This window comes from Diabrotica undecimpunctata, chromosome 6 (genome assembly GCF_040954645.1).
Source record: "Diabrotica undecimpunctata isolate CICGRU chromosome 6, icDiaUnde3, whole genome shotgun sequence".
Classification (NCBI taxonomy): domain Eukaryota; kingdom Metazoa; phylum Arthropoda; class Insecta; order Coleoptera; family Chrysomelidae; genus Diabrotica; species Diabrotica undecimpunctata.
In genome coordinates this window covers 135,495,413-135,508,460 of record NC_092808.1, presented here as the reverse complement: position 1 = coordinate 135,508,460, position 13,048 = coordinate 135,495,413, and the positions used below count along the sequence as shown (strand labels likewise).

General features: G+C 33.0%; 1 protein-coding gene across 2 annotated transcripts in view; it reads left to right on the top strand.

The window, feature by feature from the left end:
- The window catches only part of LOC140443951 (uncharacterized), an 86,982-nt gene that overhangs the window by 30,511 nt on the left and 43,423 nt on the right, over positions 1–13,048 (top strand). For both annotated transcript variants that reach the window (XM_072535480.1, XM_072535479.1), the window contains exons 5-7: positions 468–785; positions 6,419–6,595; positions 11,822–12,049. In XM_072535480.1, coding sequence (XP_072391581.1) covers positions 468–785; positions 6,419–6,595; positions 11,822–12,049 — 723 coding nt within the window. The remainder of the gene's footprint in view (positions 1–467; positions 786–6,418; positions 6,596–11,821; positions 12,050–13,048) is intronic.

Below are 13,048 nucleotides of genomic sequence, written 5' to 3'. Positions count from 1 at the left end.
ACCACTTTCTTGGTTTTTCCGCCTTCGAGACCAATTTCTCAGTCTCAGGACAACAGAATGTCCTTTCACTTACTAGCTTATCCGCCCTAAGCCATTGGCCAGTAAATGGTGGATTGTTTATCCCGGCAAACACTCGGACGTCAGAGCCTCGTTAGTTATCTAGCAGGATGTACCAGAAGACCATGATCTAGATCATCATACGAGCAGGTGAGGTTGAAATTTGAAGAGGAGTGGCTATATGTTGCGCTTCACTATCCCATTACATTCCCGCTTCGGTTTGGTAGCTGTCAAATTTAGAAGTTAGTATGTTGGTTATTATTTTAGTTCGACTATAATACCATCTCTCGAGATAAGATAATGTTGCCAACGTTGAAATGGATACACAACTTTAAGAAGTGGTATTTCTCCATTACAAAACTTTTTTGGTCTGACAAAGATTGATTGTAAAAATGATTTTCACGTTTTAGGTAGTTGCAGGTTTTAAATATATGCTTTTGGTAGAAGTCGCTTCAACAAGATGCCCTAAGGAAAGCAAGGGTACCGATTGTCCACTCCAAAATGCTCGTGTTTGCGACGTAGAATATTTAGAGCAGCTATGGCTGGGAGTCTCAAAAATTACCAGTAACAACTGTACACAATCTCAGGAGTTTAATCTTACAGAGCCGATAGAACCTCTCCAGAAGATAATTCTTATTGACAGACAGTTAGAACCCGACTTCTTGTCCGATTTAGAGTCTCAAATTATTCCAGATAATCCTAAATCCGAAAAGGAAAATTCAGTACAGGTCAGTCGTATTTTAGTAACAAAAAATTGTTACAGTATTTTTTTTATTAAGTTTGCATTACAAATTTAAAATTTTGCAATATCTTAATTTTTTTTTAATATGTAGGCGGAGGGTTTAAAGTTGATAATACGGAGTCGAATAAATTTTAAAATTAACAATTGGTTATTAACTTTACAATGTAAATTGAAGATAAAATTAAAAATTAATTAAAAAGATGAAATAAATCAGTATATTATTGCAAAACAATGTTATTTCGAAAACAATACATGTTATAAAATATTAGTAGGTGCGTTATCAACGCTATTGTGTATTACCTCTCTATTAATGACAATTGTTAAAAAAACAATAAACAAGAATGTCTTATGGCGTATGTACAATGTGATGAAATTATGGAACGTTACATTATTTCATAAGTGGCTAAAAAAATAATTACGATATTTGTTTTATAAAGTTTTATAGCGGTTAAAGAATCAGTTAATTCACTCCCACATTTTGACGTTTCGAAGATTGTATCGACTCCTGGGAAACAAATTTTAAATGCGCAATAGACTAGCAGAAGAATGCAGGCTATTGCCAAATTTATAATATTCCATCAGTTTCAAAGAATATTCCAATATTCTGTGAAAGAATATTGCAATAATAAAAGCATATCTTAACAAAAAAAGATCTAAACCCCCTTTTTATGAACGACTTAATAGATATATGGAGGAAGGGAACTAAGAGGAAAAATACTGGCACTATTGAAAAATATATGGAAAGAAGAGAAAATGCCAGGGGACTGGGAGGTAGGGCAGATCATAACAGTACATAAAAAGGGAGACCAACAAATCTGTTAAAGTTATAGAGGAATAACGTTACTAAATGCAACATATAAAAGATTGACATCAATAATAAAAAAGAGGTTATCAAATATCACAAAGAAGACAGTAGGACAGTACCAATGTGTATTCACAGAAGGAAGATCTACAATAGATGCAATACAAACAATAAAACAAATAATGGTAAAAGCAAACGAGTATAAATTAGAATTGGAAATGTTATTTATATACTTCAAACAGGCATTTGATTCAATTAAAAGGAACGGATTAATGATAGCACTTAAAAAATTAAAAATTCCACATAAACTCAGAAAATTAATAGAAATGACAATGAGAACTACAAAAATAAGCATAAAGACACAAAGAGGAGAGATAGAGGAATTCAGTATAAACAAAGGGATGAAACAAGGAGATGTCTTATCAACAACGCTATTTAATCTAGCATTAGAATATGTACTACGAAATATAAATAAAGAAATCTCAGAACAAGAGGTGGTCAAATAATTGCATATGCAGACGATATTGCTATTATTGCAAAGAACAGAAAAATAATGAAAGAAATGCTAGAAGAAATAAGAGAGAAAGGGGAGGTAATGGGGCTAAGATTAAATCAAGAAAAGACAAAAATATTAAGATTAGGGAAAAAACCAATGAAAGAAAAAATCAAAATAGGAAGTTCTGAGTTTAAAGAAGTAGAATACTTCAAATACCTAGGAGTTACAATAAACACATCCGGAGAAAGGAAATCCGAAATAAAAGAAAAATATTAGCAGCGAATAAAGCATATTTTGCAAACAAAAGATTACTTAAAAGCAAAACACTGACTAAGAAAACTAAGATGAAAATGTATAACACCATAATTAGGCTAATATTATTATATGCAGGAGAAACAATGACGCTGGTTAAAAAAGATGAAGAAGACTCAAGAATAGCAGAGAGAAAGATTATGAGAACCATACTAGGACCAATCAGAACAGGGCAAAATGAATATAGAAGCAGAACAAATGCAGAGCTTAAGGAAGACATCGTAACTAAAATAAAGCAATGCAGAATTAGATGGTTAGGTCACATTTGGCGAGCAGGCGATGAGGCGGTGACATACGCAATGATAGAATGGAATCCAGGAGGAAGAAAGAGAAGGGGAAGACCGAGGGGAAGTGGCTGCAAGAAGTTGAAGAAGACCTCCAAAGGGCAGAAGTCCGAGAATGAAGAGGAAGAACTAGAGACAGAAAAAAATGGAGAGATATTGTCACGAAGATGATAAACAAAAAAGACTGATCCACTGAAATAGGCTCTAGAAAGCATTCGCGGTTTAACCCCACACTGGGGTGTATAGCCATTATATATATATATATATATATATATATATATATATATATATATATATATATATATATATATATATATATATATATATATAATATAATAGATACCAGTACTAATATTGTCTTCCCTAAAATATACCAAACCACCCTTTTAACCGCTCCCCCTTGGATGGTCAGAAAACCCTTTCTAGACATGAGTTTAATAAATACTAGTAAGCAACTTAATGCTTCCTCTATGGTTAAACAATTTTACAGTAAGATTGATGAGTACCAGCATTACCAACATATTTATACTGATGCCTCCAAATCAGAAAAAGGAGTGTGATGGGCCCTCATACACAATGACTACACTGCTTCATACAAAATCTCAAATTTTAGCACAGTATGTACAGGAGAATTATTCGCAATCTACAAAGCATTAGAATATGCACTGAACGCCAACTTAGACATGTGCTTAATAATGACAGATTCGTTAAGTTCCATGAGTAGCTTAGGCACCATTTACCCAACTCATCCATTGTTGCGATTGATAAAGAACCATTTGTACCAATTTCAGCAAAAGAATGCGATTGTAAAATTGATGTGGATTCCGTCACATATAGGTATACATGGCAATGAAAGAGTAGATTCTGCCGCAAAAACTTCAGTTAACAACGAAGACTTGACAGGATCTACCTATAAAAAAGATTTTCATCATGGTCACTTGAAACTACACGTTTGAATTACAATATACTGAGTTTAGGTCAATATGACAGAAACTTTCTAACTGTTGTGCTTGAGAGGTAAAATATAATATAACCGCTTACAAATATCCTAAACACATTAAGCAAATTAGTCTAATGATCATTATTAATGCCGATTGTAATTTAATTATGTTTGATAAAAAGTTTAGAAATGGTTGGAAACCGTACATAAACAAATTAAAATGTTTCCCACAATTATTTTGTTTTTAGTACACGTATTTTCATTTGAAAATAAAAAGTTAAATATATTTACCAAAACCCTAACTTTAACCCGTAATCGCAGACGTTTCAAAAACGGTACACTCTAACAGGCATATGGTCAATCTAACCACCACTATTTAAATTGACAAAATGTTCTAGTTTACTGCGAAGTTTTTTTTAACGATAATTAAAAGTGATATTTTAGTACTTTGTATATCTACTTTGAATATAAATTATCCTTAGCAGCATAGTATTTGTTTCAGAAAAAAAATTATTAAACAAGTAGGTGAAAGAAATTTACGGTAAATAACATTATGCAGGAATGCTGTTTAATAAAAAAAAATGTAACAAAATATGCAAAACTATGAACAACGGGTTAATGTCACATATATTTATTTTATACCTAAAATTTAGCAAAGTGTTAAACATTATGAAGAACACCAGTGCAGTTTACCGTGCCTTTTACAACGAAAGGTTTTCTGCGAATTCCGTTTATGAATACATACATGTATTGAGATAAACAATTAATTTCTATACAGAGGGTTAACGTAAAAGTACAGTTTCGTTAAAGGTTTTAAATTTAAGAAAATCGAAACCTTTCACAACGGGTGTATAGAAAATGCCATACAAAATATAGAAAATTAAATAAACAAATTAAAACAAACAAAAGAGAAATAACTAACACAGTAATGTAAATAAATTGAAAAATGGTTGACATAGTAGCTTCAAATGAGAAGGCTTAAAATAATCAAATTTGAATATATATATATATATATATATATATATATATATATATATATATATATATATATATATATATATATATATATATATATACCTTCAAATTATCGGGTAAAGTGATCTGTAATAAAAATCTTTCATTTTTCTAAATTACTCAATATTTCGCCATTTATTTAAAAGCTTCCTCAGGAGTAAAAGAATTTAAAAGATTTCGCAAATAAAAACTGACATTAAAGTATTTGAAATATTGAATGTCAAGATTAAATAATAATAATGGGTTCCCCGATTAGTCCAATCCTTGCAACTATTGTAACTGATCATCTCTTAGATAATGTGATTACGCAATTACCTTTTGAATTACCGTTTATATATAAATATGTCGATGACATCATATGTGCAGTTCCATCTTATCACATCAATACCACACTAAACATTTTTAATTCATTTAATAAACATCTTCAGTTTACAATTGAAACTGAGACAGATTTTAGTATACCATTTTTAGACACAAGAGTAATAAGAACAAATGACAATATTTTGACATTGGATTGGTACCAAAAGCCGACAGCATCAGGCAGGTATATAAATTACTATTCAAACCATACCACCCGTCAAAAATATAATACCGTACTAGGTATGAAAAACAGGATAATGTCCATTGTTGATGACAACTTTTTACAAAAAAATCTGAACATAATATACAAAATTTTTCGTAACAACGGATATCCTAAACAAATTTAAAAAAAACTGATTTACAGCACTAATTTCTATTACGGTCCCGTCCATGATTCTAATAACAAATCAATCAAATATAAAAAACTTCCCTTTATTAATGGTCTAACTCATTCTGTCATATCCATATTCAAAAATGTTCCTAATATTAGTATAGCTAAATATAATACCATTAACAGCAAACAACTATTTTCAAAAATCAAAGACCCAGTACCAACCTTATATAAAAGTAATGTCGTTTATGAAATACCGTGTTTAGGATGTCAAAATAGCTATATTGGTCAAACATCACAATGGCTAAAACAACGCATCACACAACATAAAAGTGATTGCCGCTTGAGAAAAAATACTTGCGCAGTGGTTGAGCGCTATGAAAACACTGGTCATATGCTTAACTATAACAAAGCTCACATTTTGGCACAGACTGATAACTACAAAAGTAGATTATTTCTTGAAATGTATTACATTAACAAAAATAAAAACACTTTAAATTATAAAACGGACACTGGACAGTTAAGTAACATATATTGTAACATATTGAACAAAATTTATAAATATTAAAAATAGCCAACATTCATCTTAATAACAACTAACCTTAATAATTCATCAAATAAATATTATTCTTCTAACTTTTCTTTTATTGTTATTTTTATTTTTACATTTGAAATAATTTTAATTTTTTATCGTATAGCTGTAACGAACGTGCTTAAGACAATTTAATCTTGACATTCAATATTTCAAATACTTCAATGTCAGTTTTTATTTGCGAAATCTTTTAAATTCTTTTACTCCTGAGGGAGCTTTTAAATAAATGGCGAAATATTGAGTAATTTAGAAAAAAGAAAGATTTTTATTACAGACCACTTTACCCGATAATTTGAACGTATTTATAAATTATTTTTTGGTCGAAATAATCACTTCTAACATATATATATATATATATATATATATATATATATATATATATATATATATATATATATATATATATATATATATATTATCTCTATAAAACTTTAACCTGCTCTTGATTTGGCATATGATATATTTATATTAATAATATATTTTGTTAGTTTGACGATGTAGCTGAAACTAAACCAAAACATCATGGTATATGTGCGGGATGCCCTGTTGATATCGATCCCAACGATGAACGTGTTCCACGTTTGCTAAGCGCAGCTCTGGCTCATATTGGATCTGAAAAATTGTACAAGCAAATTGCAATCAAAGTCCTTAAAGTTCAAGAACAGGTTAGTAGTTCACTTTTTTAGCAATTATTAGTAGTACAGTAGACTTGCGATTATCCGAGGTAATTGTGACCGTGACTACCTCGGATACCGAAAAAACTCGGTTAACACTGAGATTGGTTATACTGATAGAAAAATGTGTACCTATACTTCATCTAATTTACTTACCGTTGCACGTCATCCGCGTCATAGCCCGTGAGGTCACATGATACCAACGCGAAATATTTAGGCGGTAGGTGTGTTCTTTTTTAGAATCACTTTGCGGAGTACACTGGCATTACATCCACTAGACATATTTTATTATATACGCGTAGAAATAATATTTAAAGATTTCTATTAATGTTAACTTAAAGAAATACACAATAATAAGTTTTATTTAATTTGTATAAATGTATTATAAAGCGTTTTTATGAAGAACAGTTGTTTGGAACACACTGTAACTGTAATCTAACGAAGGTGATATTTTGGCATAAATTGGTAACACCTATATGACAGTTACGATGTTGACCAATATTAATAAGTAATGAAAAAACAGTTGTTTTTGTTAAAGTATTCCATTTTACATATTTATACGACGCATACAAGCGGCTCAAATTGTTTTTAACAAGATTATTTTTTAACTCTTGTTTTGTTTCTATTTATTTACATTAAATATTAATTTGTTTTGTTGTATAATCCACTTTTGCAATAATTATGTGACCTATTTGATTTAAAATGGATTCAGGATTTTTTTATACTTTGGCAACTATGTCAACTTCGATCTCTGTCAATGATAATGACGTGCAATGGTAAGTAAATTAGATGGACTGTAGAAACGGATGGATACCATATATCAGAATGTTCTGATATTCTATTTTGAACTTTTCGATTGGTCTGTACTATGTAAAGCCGTGTACTGTCTGCACAAGAAATTTTATAAAATCCGTGTTGTTCGTTTGGGATATTGTCTTTGACGGATCGTACAAGAGATAAAAAGATAAAAGTGCTATTCCGCACCAAACTAATATATCTCATTGCCACACATGTTTTCCTCTGCCTTTTCTTCCTTCTATTCTACCCACTAAAATTAATCTTAATATATCTCAGATTTACCCCTCAATATGTGTCTTGAAACTTTTCATTGTTTTATAATTTGTAACAGTATACGTCTGTTTCCAGCTCTTTTTTATACATCTCCATTTATCACATGATCAACCCATGAGACACAGAATAATTTACGCAATGCTCCCCTTCCAGATGCGATTTATTGATTTTAATTTGATAGACCATACTTCATCACATGAAATTTTTGGTGGGGGGTAAATATTTTCTTTACTATATTAACTCGGGTTGTGAAGTTTCCCATGGAGATACGATTTCTGGAGACGGTGTGGATTACTTTTGACTTATCTGTAGATATAATCATCAACTCATTCGCAGTCAATTCTTGGTGTCGCTGGATGTGGTGTGATTGCATGTGGTGTCCCAAGAGAATTTTCTGAATTGATCCGTAACTAATGTCTTCATCTCTTGAAATACTTAGGATACTTATACAGTACGTTAAGTTTTGGAGTAGATATTGCACACTACATAAAGCGCTAAAATCGGCAACATTGCCTCGTTCGAGGTAATTGTAATTCCCGATCTCCTCCGACACCACGACAGAAAATCATTTAGTAGCACATAACATCGCATGGGATTTATATTTCCGTTATTCGAATTCAATATTTGTTTTCATTACGTATGCCCGGTTTATTTCTTAGAGTACATAAACTCGATAAAAATACCTGTATAAAGCCGTGCATTTGTATCGGTTTTTAATCATGTAAACAATTTTTTGTGGTTGAATTAAAAATAAAAGCACATTTCTTTAAAAAGATAAAACAAAAAATATACTCTTATTGAAAATAAAAAATAATTCCTAATAAAATAAGAAATAATTTTTTATGCTCTACAGAAATGATTCAAATATTTGACCTTCTACGGCTAAACAATGGGCACATCATGAGAGGTGAAAAATATGAACTACTAAAGAATATAATGCAGGGTAAAATCAAAGGCAGAAGAAGCGTAGGAAGACGTAAAATCTCGTGGCTACGCAATCTCCGTGAATGGTTCAATCGAACTATTCAGACGCGTAACCAACAAAATTATAATTGCCAGAATGATTTCCAATCTCCGATAGGAGCGGAACTTGAAGAAGAAGAAGAAGGCTGAACAGTATCCCAATCTGTCATAAAAACATGGGGACATACACTCGCGATCATAAAATCCGGGTCACCTTGGAAATTTCAAGTTTCTTGAATATTTTTGCATCTGGTGCAGTAATGACCTTTTTTTTAGGCTAATGTATTTTTTAGTCATCAATGTTTGTTTTGAAAGAAAGAAAAAACGGTTTTTTTATTGTTTTTATTGAAAAAGCAGAAAACAAACCAAATTGTTGAAACAGACATACGAAAGAAAAAATGAAAAATACAGAACGTGGTAAAACATCGTTGGAATTTCAATGACTAATATCGTGTATTGCCTCCTCTTGCTCTAATAACCTCTTGCAGACGACGGGGCATATTCTCAATTGTTCTCCGGATTACATGTTGTGGTACGTTATTCCACTCTCTCACTAAAAGATCCTTAAGCTCCTGTGCGTTGTTAGGAGGAGGTGTATGGGTTTGAATACGTTTTTTCAAATCGTCCCAGAGATGTTTGATGGGATTCAGATCCGGAGATCTAGCTAGCCAGGGTAACCCCGCCAACCTTGTCCAAGTATTGCATACTGATCCTGGCAACCTGCGGTTGCACGTTGTCCTGCATAAAAACTGCGTCTTCTCCAAGCCCTGTCATGGTGGGCATAACATGTTCTTCCAGAATCCAGAATCTCCGTAATGTACCTTCGTGCAGTTAAGGACCATTTTCGATTAACGGTAATTCTGTGCGGAAGTCGGAAGATACACCTCCCCAAGCCATGACTGAGCCTCCACCAAATGGCATTCTTGGAGCAATGCAAGCTTGTGAAAATCGTTCACCAGTTCTCCTCCAAACTCTTACACGTCCATTGGATCCAGTTAGGCTGAAACGGGATTCATCTGAGAATAACACTTTGCTCCAATCAATAATTCCCCAATGCGCGTATTGTCGAGCAAAAGCTAATCGTACAACTTGATGCGCACGGCCAAGTGGCGGTCCTGTAGCCATTACCCGAGAAGATAGTCCAGAAGAACGAAGTCTTCTCCTGACTGTTGCAACGTTAACATTGCAGTTTCGTACTTCCTGTAGGCAATTTCGATGCATAACCGCAGTTGAGGTCCGGTTTCGTAAAGCCTGAACACACAAGGAAACGGTCATCTCGTGCCGTGGTCGTTCTTCTTCGTCTAGAGCCAGGTCGTCTGGTTAGCAAACTCGTCTTCTGAAAGCGTTGAAGCACTCGTTGAACCCCAGAAAGGCTTACGCCAACAGTTCTTGCGACTTGCCGTTGAGTGTGACCGTCTTCCACAAACGCAACAATGCGTGCTGTTTTAACAACAGTCAAGGCATTTTTGGCAAAAAATAAACAATAATAAACCTTAATAATGACACTAATAAACACTAATGGTGGCAATAATAAACGTTTGTTTGTTGCATTTGAACAGAAAGTCGAAGCACAAATAAGGCATTTAAAACAAGCGGCAGTTACAGGTACCGTTCATTTTGGGAAGTGTATAGTTTTCTGCGAAATCGGCATTATTGGAATTCTTTATTACAAAGGAAACCGCTAAGCCGACAACAATTCTCAGAAACATGCATTAGTTTGTATTTGTGTTAGTATTATTTACGATAAAGCTCGTTAAAAATTAAATAACGGCGATTTTCAAGGTGACCCGGATTTTATGATCGCGAGTGTATAAAAGAGATTCTGCTGTAACAGAATTTGGGCTCTAGCCTCAGGATGATTGTAGATGGTGCTTTTTAAATGTACCCAAAAAGTCCATGGTTGTAAGATCTGGAGATCGTGCAGATCACCCAATATCTCCTGTTCCACTGATAACTCGATTCGGGAAAGTATTGTTTAAATATTCCCTAATAATTCGAGCGTTGTGAACTTAACAGCCATCTTGATGAAACTAAACATTTTCTAGATTTACATCAGGAAGATTGAGAATAGCTGGAAGGACATGATTCTGTAACAAATCGACTTATGATCTTTTGTTCAAGTCACACGTTAACTTTTTGAGGACGTTGAGTTTGGTAAACAATATTTCTGTGCTGGTTTTCCCGCGCCCAATACCTCGTAATGGAAGGATTGTATTTTCTTACTAACGAAACAGAAGATTCATCAGTGAATAAAATGTTTTTAATAAAATTTGGTTCATCATTAGCCTTCGTTATTAGAGTTTCACAAAACTCCATTCTTCGAAAGCAATCCTCTGAATAAAGCTGCTGCATTTTCGAATATTTAAAATTCTTGTAACCGTTCTTTTTCCATACTTTGGTTACAGTAACATTGCTAATATCCAACTCTCTAGCAACGCTTCTAGTTGAACGTGTTGAATCTACTTCGATTGTTGCACAAATTTTTGTATCCCGGTATTCTCTTTCCTCAACTTTTTCTGGTGACACTTCTTAAGCGTGACATTTTCTGCACTTTTTGAGGCAATGACAACTCTCAAAATTTTTAACAAGATTATGAATTGACTGTACGCAAGGAATTGGTTTCTTCTAAAAAAAACACAGAAAATTAATCTACACACTTTTGTCACACAGACGTGTTATTTGCAAAAATAAATTAAGGATCTACGCTGTTAACGCTTTATTGGCGACGAGTCCACGAAGCAGGTTCGTAGAAAGTCGACGGCGTGCAGTGTTGCCATTTATAGGGTGTATATCTAATTTAAAACTTAACGTACTGTATGAGGATGCTCAGTAACGGCGTTATAGTCGGCAGTATAGTCGTTTATAGATTAGTAACTACAAATGGAAAGTTTTTAATAAAAATTAATGAATGTTTACTTCCATTATTCATGAATATTCTTTTTTAATGAAAGTGAGAGTATACCTCCTATTTTTGTCAATAATTTTTTTTTGGTATTTCCTATAATACCATATAAACGGACTTTGTAAAAGTTGGTCACCCTGTATACATAACTTGTTCGAACTAGTTTAGCTTTAGTCGTTTACCTTTAGCCAGTCCAGTAGTTTAAATATATTTTAACTTTTTGAATATGGATTTGCAGATTTTGATGTTAACATTTACATTTGACAAATTTTCATTTTTAGATAGTTTCAGGTGTCAAATACATACTTTTGGTAGAAGTTGCCCAAACATCTTGCCGTTGGGAAAGCAAAGAACCCAATTGTTCTGTAGATCCAAATCAACAAAGTCGTATTTGCGACGTAGAATATATAGAACAACCATGGGAGAATTTCTCATCGATTGTTAGCAATAATTGTACAATATCTCAGCGCTTTCCCATAGACTATAAGGATGTGTCGCCTTTAGCAGCGGTAATATAATTTTTATAATCAATAATAGATATTAACCTGAATTCAAAAAACAAGTTATATACTCGTTTTCATCGTTCTTGGCGTGTGCCTAAAATAAGCTACTACGGAATTTTTAATATTCGTCTCTCTCTGATACACAGATGCGTAATTCAATTGTGCGAGTCACGTTCGTCATGGTAAAGTGCGATGAGAAGGGAATGAAGAGACCACTCACGTCTCCCAGTATTGTAGCAATAACACCGATGTGTTTGGCCGATACGGTGTCGGTGATAAGTTCGACCTCTTTACGAATACAGATAGCTGGCAGTGACGTGTTTTTTTTTAACATGTTACCCTGATCTGTGCAGGTTTGAAGTAGCTGATGAAATAGTTTTTATAAGTAAACAGTTTTTAATTAATTAATAGTTTGAGCTCTTACTGTGTGGAATTCCATTACATAAAATAATACTCTCGACACCTTAAAAATTCCAGTTTATTATAAATTAACTCTCTCTCTTCCGATACCCATTGCAATAATGACTTGTGGCATTGTTCTTGAATGAGCTGGCTAATAGGTTTATAATTGTAGCAATTACCATTGATATTTTATGTTGTTTTAGTCGATTTTAGTCAGTCATTGTTGGAATTTGTTCCGAACAGTTTTACTTATTATTTTTTGTTGTGAATAACTAATTGTTTTATTTAATAAAAAAAATGCCGGAAAAAACGATAACAGGAGAAATGCGACAATGTGTAGTTCATTTATTGGAGTATTTTAAAAAGAAAAAGAAAACAACGGACCTTTGCTTTCGTTATCATCGGTACATGAACGAGTAGCGGACGCTTTGAAAATCAGTCTTCGCACAGTGACAAGAATAAAGAGTGAATACAAGACAGGGGCAGCTCTTACTACACCAGGAGAGTCATGTAATGTACAAAAAAAGACTAATGATGTCAGCGATACTATAAAAGGAGAGATTAGAAATGTACTGTATGACATGAAAGCAAAAGGAGAGCACG